The sequence below is a fragment of the Emys orbicularis genome, chromosome 4, assembly GCF_028017835.1.
Source record: "Emys orbicularis isolate rEmyOrb1 chromosome 4, rEmyOrb1.hap1, whole genome shotgun sequence".
NCBI classification, from domain to species: Eukaryota; Metazoa; Chordata; order Testudines; family Emydidae; genus Emys; species Emys orbicularis.
The window spans coordinates 92,109,342-92,127,745 of record NC_088686.1 but is presented as its reverse complement, the minus strand read 5'-3'; the positions used below and the strand labels follow the sequence as shown (position 1 = coordinate 92,127,745).

The window sequence follows — 18,404 nt, the reverse complement described above, 5'->3', positions numbered from 1 at the left end:
TTTTCTTATTACATTTTTACACTTAATTTGGTGGTTTTTATGCTCCTTTCTATTTACCTCACTAGGATTTGACTTCCACTTTTTAAAAGATGCCTTTTTATCTCCCACTGCTTCTTTTACATGGCTGTTAAGCTACGGTGGCTCTTTTTTAGTTCTTTTACTGTGTTTTTTAATTTGGGGTATACATTTAAGTTGGGCCTGTATTATGGTGTCTTTGAGAAGTGTCCATGCAGCTTGCAGGAATTTCACTCTAGTCACTGTACTTTTTAATTTCTGTTTAACCCCCTCATTTTTGCATAGTTCCCCTTTCTGAAGTTAAATGCCACAGTGTTGGGCTATTTTCACCTTGTTTCCAGTCTGAATTTGTCTAGCTTCAATCTCCAGTCATTGAATCGTGTTATACCTTTCTCTGCTAGATTGAAGAGCCCATTATTAAATATTTGTTCCCCGTGTAGGTACTTATAGAATGTAATCAAGTCACCCCTTAACCTTCCCTTTGTTAAGCTAAATAGATTGAGCTCCTTGAGTCTATATAAGGCATGTTTTCTAATCCTTTAATCATTCTCATGGCTCTTCTCTGAACCCTCTCCAATTTATCAGCATCCTTCTTGAATTGGGGGCACCAGAACTGGACACAATATTCCAGGAATGGTCGCACCAGTGCCAAATACAGAGGTAAAATATCCTCTCTATTTCTACTCAAGACTCCCTTGTTGATGCATCCCGGGATCGCATTAGCTCTTTTGGCCACAGCATCACACTAGGAGCTCATGTTCAGCTGATTATCCACCACAATCCCCAAATATTTTTCTGAGATACTGCTTCCCAAGATAGAGTTCTCCCATCTGTAAGTAAGAACATAAGACCAACCATATTGGGTCAGACCAAAGGTCCATCTAGCCCAATATCCTGTCTTCCGACAGTGGCCAATGCCAGGTGCCCCAGAAGGAATGAACAAGCAATCATCAAGTGATCCATTCCCTGTGCTCATTCCCAGCTTCTGGCAAACAGAGGCTAGGGACACCATCCCTGCCCATCCTGGATAATAGCCATCGATGGACCTATCGTCCATGAATTTATCTAGTTCTTTTTTGAACCCTGTTATAGTCTTGGTCTTCACAACATCCTCTGGTAAAGAGTTCCACAGGTTGACTGCGTTGTGTGAAGAAATACTTCCTTTTGTTTGTTTTAAACCTGCTTCCTATTAATTTCATTTGGTGACCCCTAGTCCTTGTGTTATAAGGAGGAGTGAATAACACTTCCTTATTTACTTCCTTGACACCAGTCATGATTTTTATAGACCTCAACCATATCCCCCCTTAGTCGTCTCTTTTCCAAGCAGAAAAGTCCCAGTCTTATTAATCTCTCCTCATATGGCAGCCGTTCCATACCCCTAATCATTTTTGTTGGCCTTTTCTGAACCTTTTCCAAGTCCAATATATCTTTTTTGAGATGGGGTGACCACATCGGCACACAGTATTCAAGATGTGGGCATACCATAGATTTATATAGAGGCAAAATATTTTCTCCCTTATTATCTATCCCTTTCTTAATGATTCCCAACATTCTGTTCGCTTTTTTGATTGCCACTGCACATTGAGTGGATGTTTTCAGAGAACTATCCACAATGACTCCAAGATCTCTTTCTTGAGTGGTAACAGCTAATTTAGACCCCATCATTTTATATGTATAGTTGGAATTATATTTTCCAGTGGGCATTACTTTGCATTTATCAACATTGAATTTAATCAGCCATTTTGTTGCCCAGTCACCCAGTTTAGAGAGATCCTTTTGTATCTCTCCGCAGTCTGCCTGGGACTTAACTATCTTGAGTAGTTTTGTATCATCTGCAAATTTTGCACCTCGCTGTTTACCCCTTTTTCCAGATCATTTATGAAATGTAGAATAGGACTGGTCCCAGTACAGACCCCTTGGGGACACCACTATTTACCTCTCTCCGTTCTGAAAACTGACCATTTATTCCTACCCTTTGTTTCCTATCTTTTAACCAGTTACCAATCCATAAGAGGATTCCTTCTTATCCCATGACAGCTTACTTTTGCTTAAGAGCCTTTGGAGAGGGACTTTGTCAAAGGCTTTCTGAAAATCTAAGTATACCATATCCACTGGATCCCCCTTGTCCACATGCTAGTTGACCCCCTCGAAGAATTCTAGCAAATTGGTGAGGCATGATTTCCTTTTACAAAAACCATGTTGACTCTTCCCCAACTAATTAGGTTCATCTATGTGTCTGACATATGACATAGACACAGGACAATATGTTAGTTTTGCTGATATTTATGGGGAACTCCTCCCAAGTATGAGGTGCAGCCTCTGAGAAAGCATGATGGTGCTTGTTAAAATTTTAACAAGTGGACAATGGAGGCTGGCATCATAGGCCAATTGGAGATGTGGGTGTCAACATCTGTATAGCAAATGGGATGGTAGGTAGGCTGGGAATTGGCCATGGAAACAAGTAGCTTATGTTTAATGCAGTAGAGAAGTGGGACCCAGTGGAGGGATGTAAAGAGACGGGTGACATGAGCAAAGGGGATTAGCAGCAGCATTGTCAATAGATATGAGCAGGACAAGGTTGCATTAATCAAGGCCAGAGAAGAATGATGCAGTCATTGGAATGTGAGATAATGAGAACTTGGACATGTTTTACTGCATGGATGAATAGGAAAGGCTATCACTGGATACATCTACACTACAGCTGAGAGCTAGACTCGAGCTAACATGCTAAAAATAGCAGGGTGGGCATTGCAACGTGGGCAGCGGCTTGGGCCAGCCACCCAAGTTTAGGCCCTGGGGGTCAGGCAGGCTTGGATTAGGGCAGTTAGCTCAAGCTGCCAACTGTGCCGCTAGATCCACACTGCTGTTTTTAGCATGCTAGCTTGAGTAGAGGTAATGTGAGTCTGTCTATCCAGGTGAAGAGACACGCTCCCAGCTGCAATGTAAATATAATCTTAGGATATGTCTACACAGCCGACGTTAAAGCGCTGCCACAGCAGCACTTTAATGTGGCTGTGTAGTCACGGCTCCAGCACTGGGAGAGAGTTCTCCCAGCACTGTAATAAAACCACCTCCACGAGTGGCGTAGCTACCAGCGCTGGGAGCGCAGCTACCAACTCTGTAGCACTATCTGCACTGCCACTTTACAGCGCTGAAACATGCAGTGTCCCGGGGGGGTCGGGGGGGTTCACACCCTTGAGCAAAGAAAGTTTCAGCGCTGTAAGTAGCAGTGTAGACAAGGCCTTAGAGATGTTGGTTGCATCTGCATAATAAGATTTAGATGTAGCCTGGATGTAAGGACCTAGAAAGAAAGATGTCTTTCCTCCTCCATCATGAATGATGTGGAGAAAGTGAATAAGGAAGTTTTATTTATCACTTCATATAATACAAGAACATGGGGTCACCTAATGAAATGAAAAGGCAGCAGGTTTAAAACAAACAAAAGGAGGAAATACTGCTTCACACAACACACAGTCAATCTGTGGAACTCGTTGCCAGGGGATATTGTGAAGGCCAAAACTATAACTGGGTTCAAAAAAAAATTAGGTTCATGGAGGCCATCGATGGCTATTAACCAAGATGGTCAGGGATTCGACCCCATTCTCTGGGTGTCCCTAAGTCTCTGACTGCCAGATGCTGGGATTGGATGACAGGATGGATCACTTGATAACTGCTTTGTTCTGTTCATTCCCTTTGAGGCATCTGGCATTGGCTGTGGTCAGAAGACAGGATACTGGGCTAGATGGACACAGCCTAGCTGTTCTTATGTTCTTCCACAGCTCCTGTGTCTTTTCTCCTTTCTGGCTTTGACGCTTTGCTTTCTAGTTCCAGACTTAGCTAGCCTGAGCCTGTGACAGTAACATTGTAAGCAGTGTTGACAACTCTCATAATTTTCTCATGAATCTCACAATATTTAGTGTTTTTTCTTAAAGCCCCATATGCTAGAATCAAGAGATTACAGTAGGATATTCCCTTTATTTCTAGTATCTTGGCCACTTTGACTTAGTACTCTGTTTTATTTTAACTTGTTCTTTACTGTGAATTTCATTCTGGTTATGTTAGTTATTTTAAAGGCATTTTTATTACTGGCTTATATTTGCCCAAATAGAACCCCTGCAATCTGCTTTTTATTAATGTACTTGTTTTGCAGTATGAAATATTTCTTCTTGTGATGAAGTTCAACAAATTATTAATGTTGGCAATAATTTTTTGTTCTCCACCTATCTAATTCATGGCTTAACTGCTCACATTTACAGTTAATTTAAAAGTGTTTTCTGTATTTAGTCTTGTAGAAGCTTCTAAAACTTGGCACTCTCTCCAAGATGTTTGTGTATCACAGACTTCCTTCCTAGTCATTCTTAGGACATTTCAATAACCCAGCATCTTACAGTAAGCAAACTTTCTGAAATTGGAACCTCATTGTCGGAATGTAACGGCAGACAAATAGAACACTAACCACTACTTTTTCCCGAAACACACACTTTCAGATGCATATAAGCTGCAGCAAAGCCTCATAAATTAATATTTAAAAATGTGTCCTGAAATGTTTAATGGATAGTTGTTTCAAAGACTAGAAATGGATTTGCTGGATAAAGCTTTGTTGGATTTCAGAATATAAGCTGTCCAAAAACCTTTAAATGGAAGCCTTGGTCACAATTTTTAGTTGTGACAGAAGGTACGTATTCTGAATAAAGGGCATTAGTTTTACAGTAAAAATGTATACAGCACTTGACAAAAGGCCAAGGATGAGAGAGCGGACCTTGTAGTGAACTATAAATGGAATCATTAGTGCTCTTGCAAGAGCGCCAATTGAAAGTAGTTTATAAACAAAACAAAAAAAAACCCTCTTGCCTATTATCGACCAATGGACTTTGAGAAAAATAGCTGTCTGTACCACAATATGGCTATAAAAGATAGTGGATGGGGAAATTAAATGAGACTGGGAAATTATTTTTGAAACATATCTCCCATTTATGCTACACTCAAACAAAAATTCCACAGCCGTGAAATGAAACAGTATAATGGGAAAAAAGCCTGTTGAAAGTCTTTGGGTTAAGTTTAGAGGCAAGAGCAACAAGAGTTATGTCATGGTGGATCAGAAGGATGAGGTAGACGAGGCTTTCTTCGGACAACTAACTGAAGTTTCCAGATCACAGGCCCTGGTTCTAATGGGGGACTTCAATCACCCTGACATCTGCTGGGAGAGTAATACACCAATGCACAGACAATCCAGGAAGTTTTTGGAGAGTGTTGGGGACAACTTCCTGGTACAAGTGCTGGAGGAACCAACTAGGGGTCGTGCTCCTCTTGACCTGCTGCTTACAAACAGGGAAGAATTGGTAGGGGAAGTAGAAGTGGGTGGCAACCTAGGCAGCAGTGACTATGAGATGGTTGAAATCAGGATCCTGACAAAAGGAAGAAAGGAGAGTAGCAAAATATGGACCCTGGACTTCAGAAAAGCAGACTTAGACTCCCTTGGGGAACTGATGGGTAGGATCCCCTGGGAGACTAATATGAGGGGGCAAGGAGTCCAGGAAAGCTGGCTGTATTTTAAAGAAGCCTTATTGAGGGCGCAGGAACAAACCCTCCCGATGTGCAGAAAGAATAGCAAATATGGTAGGCGACCAGCTTGGCTTAACAGTGAAATCTTTGGTGATCTTAAACTCAAAAAGGAAGCTTACAAGAAGTGGAAATTTGGACAGATGACATGGGAGGAGTATAAATATATTGCTAGAGCATGCAGGGCCCACCATATCTAGTCTCTTTCTCTTCTATGATTCCCACTAAACAGTGGTATCAAACACAGGCTCAGTGCACGACATGATAAGTTTTCATCTATCTGGAGGGTGCAAACAAGAAGAAGGGAGAGGAGTTATCTAGCAGGGTACAAACAGTTCTAATTAGGAGTGTCCCAGAGTTCACTTTCCACTGGGGCACATCCTCATGACTGTGTCTGGGGAATCAGCTCTCATCTGGTCTGCTCTTCCCCCCCCCCCCCCCCCCAGTTACCTTGCCCTCATTATTAGCCATTAGTCATTTTCATTCAAGCCAGACTCTCAACCAGGTGAGGCCTCTAAGATTAATTGGCCCTATCTGGACCACCTTAACCTTTTCAAGGCCAATGTGGGGTGAACACCCCATCACAAGGAGTAGTAAGATTAAGAAAAGAGGATATTTAAACTGCCAATCATAAGGAACATAAGAATGGTCATACTGGGTCAAACCAATGGTCCACAGCCCAGTATCCTGTCTTCTGACAGTGGTCAATACCAGGTCACTTCAGAGGGGATGAACAGAACAAGTAATCATTAAGTGATCCATTCCCTGTCACCCATTCCTAGCTTCTGGCAAACAGAGGCTAGGGACGCTTCATCCTAGTCTATCCTGGCTAATAGCCATTGATGGACCTATCCTCCATGAACTTATCTAGGTCTTTTTTAAATCCTGTTATAGTCTTGGCCTTCACAGCATCCTCTGGCAAGGAGTTCCACAGGTTGATTGTGCATTGTGTGAAGACGTACTCCCTTTTGTTTGCTTTAAGATGACTAGGGAGGAGTATAAAAATATTGCTAGAGCATGCAGTGGTGTAATCAGGAAGGCCAAGGGATGTGAAGGGTAAAAAGAAGGGTTTCTGCAGGTATGTTAACAACAAGAAGGTGGTCAAAGTAAGTGTGGGACCCTTACTGAATGAGGCAACATAGTGACAGATGATGTGGAAAAAGCTGAAGTACTCAATGCTTTTTTTGCCTCTGTCTTCACAGACAAGGTCAGTTCCAAGACTACTACACTGGGCAACACAGTATGGGGAGGAGGTGAGCAGCCCTCAATAGCGAAAGAACAGGTTAAGGACTATTTAGAAAAGTTGGACTTGTACAAGTCCATGGATCCAGATCTACTGCATCCAAGGGTGCTGAGGGAGTTGGCTGATGTGATTGCAGAGCCATTGGCCATTATCGTTGAAAATTCGTGGCGATCGGGGGAGGTCCTGGACAATTGGAAAAAGGCAAATATAGTGCCCATATTTAAAAAGGGGAAGAAAGAGAACCCAGGTAACTACAGACCAGTCAGCCTTACTTCAGTCCCTGGGAAAATCATGGAGCAGATACTCAAGGAATCCATTTTGAAGCACTTGGAGGAAAGGAAAGCGATCAGGAACAGTCAGCATGGACTCACCAAGGGCAAGTCATGCCTGACTAACCTAATTGCCTTCTACGATGAGATAATTGGCTCTGTGGATATGGGGAAAGCGATGGTTGTGATATATCTTGACTTTAGTAAAGCTTTCTATACGGTCTCCCACAGTATTCTTGCTAGCAAGTTTAAAAAGTCTGGATTGGATGAATGGACTATAAGGTGGATAGAAAGATAGCTAGATTGTCGGGCTCAATGGGTAGTGATCAATGGCTCGATGTCTAGTTGGCAGCCGGTATCAAGCGGCGTGCCCCAGGGGTCAGTCCTGGAGCCGGTTTTGTTTAACATCTTTATTAATGATCTGGATGATGGGATGAATTGCACACTCAGCAAGTTCACAGATGACACTAAGATGGGGGGAGAGGTAGATACGCTGGAGGGTAGGGATAGGGTCCAGAGTGACCTAGACAAATTGGAGGATTGGGCCAAAAAAAAATCTGATGAGGTTCAACAAGGACAAGTGCAGAGTCCTGCACTTAGGAAGGAAGAATCCCATGATCTGCTACAGGCTGGGAACCGACTGAATAAGCAGCAGTTTTGCAGAAAAGGACCTGGGGATTACAGTGGACGAGAAGCTGGATATGAGTCAGCAGTGTGCCCTTGTTGCCAAGAAGGCCAATGGCATATTGGGCTGTATTAGGAGGAGCATTGCCAGCAGATCGAGGGAAGTGATTATTCCCCTCTATTTGGCATTGGTGAGGCCACACCTGGAGTATTGTGTCCAGTTTTGGTCCCCCCACTACAGAAGGGATGTGGACAAATTGGAGAGAGTCCAGCAGAGGGCAACAAAAATTATTAGGGGACTGGGGCAGATGACTTATGAGGAGAGGCTGAGGGAACTGGGGTTATTTAGTCTGCAGAAGAGAAGAGTGAGGAGGGATTTCATAGCAGCCTTCAACTACCTGAAAGGGGGCGTTCAAAGGGGATGGAGCTAGGCTGTTCTCAGTGGTGGCAGATGACAGAACAAGAAGCAATGGTCTCAAGTTGCAGTGGGGGTGGTCTAGGTTGGATATTAGGAAACACTATTTCACTAGGAGGGTGGTGAAGCACTGGAACGGGTTACCTAGGGGGGTGGTGGAATCTCTATCCTTAGCAGTTTTTAAGGCCTGGCTTGACAACGCCCTGGCTGGGATGATTTAGTTGGTGTTGGTCCTGCTTTGAGCAGGGGATAGGACTAGATGACCTCCTGAGGTCTCTTCCAACCCTAATATTCTACGATTCTATGATTGTTTCTCTATTAACATTTCACTACTGCCTTCCCCTTTACTGCACAGAAAAGGTATTGTGGTTAAGCTTTAGTTACAAACTAAAATTACTTTATTATTTGCTATGTGCTGTCTGGTCTTACAGTTTGTATATACTGTAATTTTGTGGCAAAAATGAGAGTTGTTATATTACCTATTTTTTTATCAACTTTCTATCCTTCAAACATTTTTCGAGCTGTTAAAAGCTCTAGGGTAATCTCTGTGGGAGAAGACTACAGTTAAGGAACGTTGCAGGTTAATAAACTCAAAATTCACTTCTAAAATTGCATTCAGTTTTTTCTCAGTCAAAAGTTTTTTCATCAGTCCTCCTGAATGAGTACTGCAGTTTAACATTTCAGATTATTTCCTGAGCAAGCTACTAACTACTTACCTGATCATAAGAATTAAACAAGCAGAGTAGAGATAAAGTGTGATTCTGAGACTGCAAACTGAAGTGAAGCCAGTCCATAGTAGGTGTAATTTTAAGCATATCAGAGTTTACTTCATCAGTTTAAAAGTTAAAATGAAAGTAAAATATAGGAACATTTCACTTTTATGACTGGCCTCTGCTAGCTTCGATTTGTAATATGAGAATTGTTTTACTTATATTATAAACTACCCATTGACCAGGGTCACCACTAACCCAGCTATTTAAACAATGGTATATATCTTACACGGATTCTCCTTTGCTAAAAACTTCAGCAAAAATAGGATCTTCCCTCTTTTCTCCCCTCAGTTGTTTTTGTTAGTTTTAAATCAAGCCATAATACTTTAGTCATTCCACTTTCTGAGGGGGTAAATAAAGTATTCTCTGTTGGGTGTGATCATGGATGTCTACTTTACTGCTTCCTTTGACATTTTAAAGATTTTCAGAAAACATTTAATTTTTTTAATTGTTTTTTAATTGTTGGAAATGGGGTTTTTAGAAGAGTGAAAGATCCAATGTAACCTTCCTACTCTTCTTCTCTTTTCTTATTAGCTCCAAGGTTTCTTCCCTGTTCTCATCTCCTCCTCTACTCCCTCCACTTGTTGTAACAATCCTCTCTCCTTCCACCTCATGACCACACCTGCCCCACAGTGTGCAATACTTACTAGAAGTCAGCCAAACTAACAATGGCTACATTGTGGGGGCAGTTGTGGCCAGGTGCTCTTTTTTTTTTTTTTTTTTTTTTTTTTTTTAAGGAAAAATAATAACTTATGACTTAAAATCTTCAGGAACAACTAAGATGTACAATAGCTAACCTGTGTAATCATCTGATCTTTCTTGCATTATCTTTATGCACCATTCCCTGGTCACTGTCTTCTTTCTATTTTTTCGTCACACTCATCTGGAGTGTGTTGTTTCAACTTAGATTGTAAGCTCTTTAGGACAGAGATCTGTGTACATGCGTGTGTGCAGCACCTTGCACAACAGAGCCCAAATTTTGCAATACAGGTAACTACCATAATAGAAATAATTGTATTCTTTCCTTTAAATACAAATGTGTTCATTTAACAGAAATTATTTCTAATAGCTTTTTTTTGCATAGAAGTTTACTTTTTTTGGCAGAGGAGGGAGGAAAGAAGGGCAAAGAAATGAAACCAGTTACACTAGTTTGGATTGTGGGTGAGTGGGAAAGCAGTGCTCTAATGAACAGAGTTTCGGTAAACTGCTAACTAGTCTTCACTGTATGGAACAGGTACACCTTCAGGAGTGCCTTCAGAAGAAATCAAGAAAAATGTGCAACATGTAAGCGAATGTGCAGTCCCGCCACAAAAAAGAACAAGGCGGAAGCTCATGAACTCTCCAGCAACAGCACAAAGTCCTGAAGCTTCTGAACAGTCTAGCCTTAGTTGCCTGGAGGATTCCCTCAGCAAGGAGGTCCGTCCTATTGTATACACACCAGAAGTTTGCAGAAAATCTATGCCAATCTTTTGTACACAGACTGTGGTAAAGCAACCGTTACAAGTAGCAAGCCTTCCTGAAGTTAACAATTGTAATGTAGACATTCATTTCCCTTTGAAAGAAGAGTGTGACATGGACTTCACATATAACGTGATACCAGAGTGTGAACAGACAGACATGAACTCAACAGTGACTCTGTACGAAGGTACAAGTAACACAAATGACCCTTCTGCTGACTTGTCTGAAAAGGAGTCACACCTGTGCAGCAACAGCAGTGTTTTACAAAGGTAAAGTTATGTGCATCCACGCATGAGGAGAATTCCTCATTCTTTTCCTATTCCTCTTTTTCTACATGCTTTGTTTTATAGGGAGGGATAGCTCAGTGGTTTGAGCATTGGCCTGCTAAACCCAGGGTTGTGAGTGCAATCCTTGAGGGGGCCACTTGGGGATCTGGGGCAAAATCAGTACTTGGTCCTGCTAGTGAAGGCAGGGGGCTGGACTCGATGACCTATCAAGGTCCCTTCCAGTTCTAGGAGATGGGATATCTCCATTTATTTATTTATTTATTTATTTATTTATTTATTATATTGCTTCTTTTCATGCAATCTGTTTTAATTATACTGTTTTCTATTTTTCTAGTAAACTTAAATAACTAATGGTGTGATTTTTTTTTTTTTCTTCAAAAGTTCTCAGCATTGGTCATGGAGGTCAATAGTAAAATTTCCATTGACTTCAGTGGGAGGAGAGTCAAGCCAACACTTAGCTTTTTTGAAACTCCTATCCTGATTTAATGAGACATTAAAAACAAACTACAAATTAAGTTGTTAAATTTTCTGGTCATTTTGGATGTATTTTGCTACCTAATATACTAGAGATGAGGTAGAGGGCACTTACTGGGAGTCAGGAAAACTGGGTACTATTCCCAGTACTGCTTCTGTGTGGCTTTAGAAAAACTGAGATTCAGAGAAGTTAAGAAATGTTCCTATCTGTAAAATGGGGAAATACTAATCCTCCTTCAAAGGCACTTTGTAGTCCCCTTATGAAAACTGCCATATATATGTTAACTACTAATATCGTAGTACCATATTTTGGCTTTCAAAAGGAAAATTATAAAGTATGTCCTTACCTTTCAAAAAAGACATTATAACTATTTTTCTGCTTTTATTTGGAATAAGTTCATTTTATTACCAGTACTGTGTTTTTCGGTTGAAAAACACTTACTTGGCTTAAAGTGAGAAATAACTGTTTTCAAACAAGATAGGGTTTTCATCATTTAAATTAGTATCTCATTTTAATTTCAGACTTGGTCTCCCATCATTGCTGAATAGAAATCCTGGTCCAATACATGAGCAGCCTTCTTATATGGCAATGACTTCTGCTGCTGAGAGAAAAAGGAAGTTATTAAGGTAATTTTAAAAACAGTGTCTGTTCTACTGCCATTCAAATGAGCTTTTACCTACTGCTTTCATTTTCATCACAATTCTCATGCTGTAACATTTTCGCACATGTGAAGAAGTTTTTATCAAGTCACTGGTATCCAGAAATATGAGAGATTATTCTGACCCACAGTGGCTTTGACAATTCAGATGTAAGTATTAACCTTCCCAGGTTACGTAGAATCTGTTCTTAAGGAGTTTTTTATATGAACTATTTTTTAGTTTTAGTAGAATCAATACAGACTAACATTGCATTTTCTATAACTGTCTTACATTGGATGTGGGGAAACGACTTCTGATTTAGAAGAGGAAATTGCATCATCAATTTGAAAATCAAATCGCTATCTGAAAATGTTGTGCCTACTGTTACAGAAAACACTGAAGATTACCAAAACTGAAAGAGATAAGAAATGTTTTTCATGCATTTGACATCACTTTGTGTGTGTTATCAATTTCACCGTTTTGTTAGTCTGTTACAATTTCTGTCTCAACCATTATAACTTCACTCTCATGAACTGCACTACTTAGATCCTGAAAGAGGATGTTTACTAGTAATAGCAGCAGCAAAGCTGAAACTGGAAGGGCAGCAAGCAGGCTTCTATGCAAGGGAAGGGCATGAAGGATAAAGGGTGGCCTCATGTTTTGTGGAGTTACTTTGTGGCCTGTAAAAAATCACTTCTGAACATCAGGGTAGTAGAAATATCCCTCTCACAACCACACCAGTTTTTAAGAGGGTTTTTTTATTTCAGGAGATGCTATTCAAAGGTCCTTTAGCAGAAAATTTTGTTTTTAATTAAAAACAAAAAAATAGCATCCCTTTAATTAAGTTGCTGTTATAGATTGGCATTGATTGATACAGTCAGTAATACATTCCCGCATAAGTTATTTTTTAATGTATGAATCAAGACTCTATCCATAAAACGCTTCTGGAGAAGTCATGAATCCTGATATCAAGTTTCAAGTAGTTATACACACACACATAAGCACATCTGAGTGAGAAATACAACCCTAATTTTATGAGTGTATATCATTTTAAAAAAAAAAAAAAAATCTTCAGTTATTCCTAATTTAGCAAAGGCACAGGTTTCAGAAATGCAGCACAGGCTGCATCACTGTTCTGGTACCTTTTTAAAACAGGTCTGTTCTTCCTGGAAGTTCAGTACACTCACTCATTCCAAGAAGTGAAGAAGCTCCATGCTCATGCTTTGGTTGACATCAATTTAAATTTAAAAAGAAGTGTTTTGTTGTTCTGGGCTGGGAGAGGTATCTTTTGTATTTCCACGTATTCTCAAATAATTATGAGTTGAGCTAAACAATCTAGATGCCTGTGTCATTTCGTCAAAGCAGTGCACAGCATTCTAAGGAAAAATAACTACATTTCTCAGAGTACATGAAATGCCTCAGTTAAGTTTGCTACAAAATCACTCACTAATTCCTAAGGTTAAGAGGTTAATCCTAGAAATGTACATAATTACCTTTTTTGTTTCTGAGACTTTCTTTTGCCTGGTTAGACGCAAATACTATGTAACAGTAAAAACTCTTCTAAAATTGTAGCATTCCAGTGTCTTCCATTTTGAACCACTAAAGTCATAGAGCCTTATTGCCTCTCCAAAACAGCCGCTTCACTATCCCCACCCCCACTTCCCCCACACACTTTTTCCTGCTATCCGAACCAGGATAACTTTAGAGGAAACCTCAGGACTTGCTCTCTCAGTAATACTCTCTTCTCTTTCTCCCTAAAATCATGCTGTCTGACCACAAGTGACACACTAATTCCTAAAACCAGATGAGACACATTTCACCCTCTCTTATCTATTTCTGGGTGGGGGAAAGTGAGAAGGAAACCATATGCTTGTTTATGGAGAAGGAAGAGAGATAGCATTCCTTATATTTTTCTCCTCTTCCCCCCCCCCCCCCATGCCCTCCCTACACCAAATATATCCCTCCCAATCCAGCATTGAAATACAAAGTCTAAATCTCAACCATCCCTCTTCTCTCTTCCCCCCCCCCCACCCCCCAACAAACATAGTAACCAGTAACCCTAGTTTCCAGGTCAGTGACTGGAAGCCAGTCATTAGTAACATGGGGAGGAAAGGGGATGGGTCCCTTGCTAAAGGCTCCTCACATGCCCCCACTGAGAGTGGATCATCTTCCCAGGAGCCAGGCTTCAGAGATAAAGGGGCCCCAGCAGTAGCAGGAAGCAGTCCTAGCCTTAATCAGTTTTCCTGTTTGCTGTGTATTTGAGTAGAACACAAGTTTTTTAACAAAACAGTCTTTAAAGTATGAAGGATAGTGCTATAAAATACTGTTAGAGAAACAAGAAAACATGTAGAAATGTGGCTGTGGTTTATATTTTAAAATTTACTGTATCTTGATTTCAAAGTTGTCTTGCAGAATCAGGTCATAGAGGGTGGGCGGGACAATAGTGGAAGTACACTGACAACTTCATGTTCATTGTAGTTCATTGTCATGCTTTAATTCCATTAGTTGAAATACTATAAAATGCTAGTTTTTTTCTTTTAGTAAACTATCAGCTTCAACCACCTTCTTAAAGCTTAGCTGTGAAATGATTGTCTCCCTCTACCCATCCACCTCCACTATATGGAGGCAGAGGGAGAATTATTGTAGTAATGGAATTTTGGACTACATTGTTTCATGAAATGATATACTTAGTTTTTTTGTTTGTTTGTTTTTCACAATTAATACATTCCTACAAGATTGTACTACAAAGCTTTAAAAGAAAACTGTTTGAAATGAAATCTGAAGACAGACCAGAAAGAAAATTAAGTTTATTCTGTTGCATTTTCTTAGTAAGACCCACTAATACTAGGTGATACTGTCTAATATATTTTCAGACTGCATGTCCTGAAATACCAAGGTACAGTGAGTGGGCTTAACATCACTTCACTAAAAGTAAACTTTTTATTTTTCTTTTCTTTTTTTCAAGTTCTGTGCCAAACAGTGGATTAAGTAGCCTGCAAAATCCTGTGTCTGCAAAGCGTATTCGACAGGATATCTTGTTAAGTCATAAACCTTTAAGAGTGCCCAAAAAAGCAGGTAAGTGTCAAAACTATAACTTACGATATTAAACTGGAATTTGTGGCCATGGCTGGTTGTGTAGGAGGTCCAAGATTAAATTTTGACATTTACAGTTTCTCATTTTCATGGTTTGTTGCTGTGATCAGTCAGCTAAGCTGTTTGCTGAATATGGTATGTCCAGTCATATAAAAAACAAACACCAAAAAAAACCAACAACCCAACTTGAAATAGGTTTAGTCAGTTATTGGGTCTTGATTAGGCATGGTCCCAGTATTCCAAGTTTATAACAAATTTAAATGATAAAACATAATCCTTATAGGTACTTTAATGATTTTAAGCACTCTAAAAGCGTACTCTTCACTGGTAGCAGGTTTGATCTGGCACAGTCCCATTGACAAGCATCAAACTTAAGTGCCTGCTATGGAATTTCCAGATCTGCTTTTATTGAGAAATAAAATAATCTCTTAAGCACTTTGCCAAACCTTTCTTGAATGCTTGCTTCATCTTTTAACACAGCATGATTACTTTTCCAACTAGAGATTTATTATATAAATTTTTGATACCATTTGGGAAAACACAGCAGTGAAGTTGAGAAGATGAAATTTGCAAGCAATATTTAAGGATTCTTTAGTCGCTAGCAAATTGTTTACAATACTCTAGGTGGTGTTCCCAAAACATTCTGTAAAAGGTGATCATAATAGTGGCTTGCAAGAAACTTCTGTCTGAAATGTAGAAAACTTTTTGTTGTAACAAATTCTATTACTGATTAAAAATATATGAAGAGCATTTGTCCCACATTTTTCCAAAAAAGTGTGGCTTTCTTAGTTTTAATTTAACATTTAGTCTCTGTGTGCTCAGTGTGCCCATTGTAGATGCTAATGTATTTTATATTATTGTTAGTCTCTTGGCATTGAAGGGTGTGTTACACAAGGGTTAATCCAAAGTAATCTGTTGCAAATTTGCCTCAAATTTAATGACTTTTTACTTGTGCTTCTAAATTTACTAAAACACCAAAGCTAAGTCTATTTTGTATTAGAAAGAACTGTCCAGGTTCATGTATTCTAACTGTCCTCCTTCCCACTTAGCAAATATCCCTTGAACCTTTTTGCCTTGAAAGAACAGCTGCTGAAAGCAATATTTAAAAGGCAAAGTGTGACATCTTAATAATTGTAAAAGTAAATTATCTTCCTTAATCTCATCTCCCCAGCTAGTGTTTCACATACATTTCTCTCTTAACTGGTCCCTTTATCACCTCAGCTCACTCTTGATTTTACACCTTTTAGGCTCCTATTTACTCTTGGTTGCAATCTCCAAATGAATTTTTACTAAGTCCCCTCACTCTCATCTTTCCAAAAACTTGTGAAGCCCACCTGTACCATGAAAAATTCCACATAGAGCAACCATAACTAAAGCTAATCAGAACATTTTTGACTAAATGTTCTTTATTAAAATGCACTGCTTTTTCAAAGCCCAAATGTATTTATTTTCATAAAGTTTTCTACATAAGGTTTCTGAAGTCCAGGGTAGACACTCTGATCACTTCCGAAGACTTTTTTGATCCAAACACAGACATATTGACATAACTGTGTTTCCAAAAAAATGTTCAAAGGATTTGGTTTTCCTTCCACAAATTTCAAAAGTTGTCAAGAAATGGAATTTTTACTCTCTGGACAGCTCTTAACCATAATCCCACATGGTGTATTCTATAATGTCTTGCACAGTGCTGTACATTTTTGTCAGGACTTCAGTTTCATTTTTATTTGGGGAAAGCAACCTCACACCAGGGTTACTATCCTCTTTCATTTGGAGAGGGAATCAGTATTTTAGATGTATTGTTCCTTTCTTTAACAGTGCATACAGAACTTAAAACAAAAAAAAGCTGAATGCTTTCTGTAACTTTATGTATGGGAAGAGATTATACGGAAAACTCTGAGCTAGATTGTGAACTACATCAGAACTGAATTCAGCACAGCTCAGGAATGGGGAGGATGCAAAAATGACTTTAAAGCTACCTATGCCTTCCCTCTTCTACCATGCTTGGTCATTCCCAATGCTGGCATAATCCTCTTGTACAATTTAGAGTAGGTTGAAGGCTGCTGTACGTTTTACTCTGCTGACTTTAGCAAAGTTTATAGTAGACAGACCTGCTTCTGTACTTCTGTGTACAGTGCTATCTCCATGTTACTTATTTCTACCAAGTGTTGGGAAATAAGGGATACCAACGTCAATTTCTATAACTGTATTGTTAAGGAATCATGTATTTGAGTACCTACTTTAATACCGCAAAATATTAGACATACCAAAACGATTTTTTTTAAAAGAATAGGGATAAACACAAATTAGTTTGCCTACCTTTCAGGTATTTAGTAACACATGCTTCAGATATGTCATGTACTTAAATACCATATCACTGGGGGCAAGAAGAAAGAGTTATGCTCTTATCATAGTAGCAGTTTTGTTTCCAAAAAGGCATGCTTCCGGGGAAAGAATGAGGTGGTGCTCAATAGCTAGCAGTAAGTTCTATTTTTATTTTTTCAAAATAGAGTTAGGGAAATTTGTCTATGTACAAATTTGAATAGGGTATTAGGCATACTGGAGAATAAAGTGTAAAATGTATATCTACAAATTATGTATACATTATATAGTTCCTTTCAATAAGGCACAAAGTTAAGTGGAGTCCTATACCTCCTTTATTGGTCGTGTTTCTGTATCTTCCACTACAAACTTATCAGAGCAAATTATCGTCTCACCTAGAAGAGCTGACTTTTTTTTTTATTTTATTTTAAATAATGAAAGCTAGACTCTGATAAATGTAGAAAAAGCTGTAGAATCCACACACTGTCTCACAATAGTGGATTCTGGTCGCCCCCAACATGAAACAAAATAAAGAAATAATGCTCATACTTTTTGAAAGAGGTTTTTTTGTTTGTTTTGTTTTGTTTTTAAAATGACATCTATTTCTTCATTAGGAATTGGAACAAGAAGCCGGAAACAAGAACCAAATATGCAGAGGAACCTTGTTAGAAGTCTTTCTGAAGGAAATGTAACGTTGGGTCTGAAATCAAGGACGTCAACAAATCTTTTAATTCGTGTTTCTAAGAAAAAGTAAGATTTAGATGTGATGCTCATCATTTCAGGCAGGATTGCAAGCGTTCAAGTAAAGGATGGACTTTGATTTTTCCCTGCTGCAGTATTTCTTGTCTGAGACTCATCAGCCCATGTCTGCCACTGTAATGCACGATTCTAGAATGACCACTTACCTTTCCAATGAGAATTTCATTGAAATATATCTTTACAATTTAAATTTTACAAAACTTTTTAATGGATACCCATTCTGGCTTCCCATAAACACATACAGACTTACTGTGTTTTAGCACAAAAATAGAAACAAGTCATTGGGCTAGGGGGTGGAGGTTGACGATTGTGATGTCCATTTATTTCATAGTGCTGTTTCTATAACCCATGCAAGCATAATAATAAATTACTGCCTTGCAGTACTCAAACTCTTCAGGAACCAGTGGTGTCAGCTTTTTTAAGAAATCCCTTTTTAATGTCACTTACAAATTCTCAGTCTTTATTATGATACACCAAATG

General features: G+C 39.3%; 1 protein-coding gene across 1 annotated transcript in view; it reads left to right on the top strand.

The window, feature by feature from the left end:
- KIF18A (kinesin family member 18A) overlaps positions 1-17,919 on the top strand; it is a 115,354-nt gene extending 97,435 nt beyond the window's left edge. The window contains 4 exon segments of the mRNA XM_065403923.1: positions 10,130-10,622; positions 11,637-11,741; positions 14,719-14,828; positions 17,780-17,919. Coding sequence (XP_065259995.1) covers positions 10,130-10,622; positions 11,637-11,741; positions 14,719-14,828; positions 17,780-17,919 — 848 coding nt within the window.
- Positions 17,920-18,404: the final 485 nt, after the last annotated feature.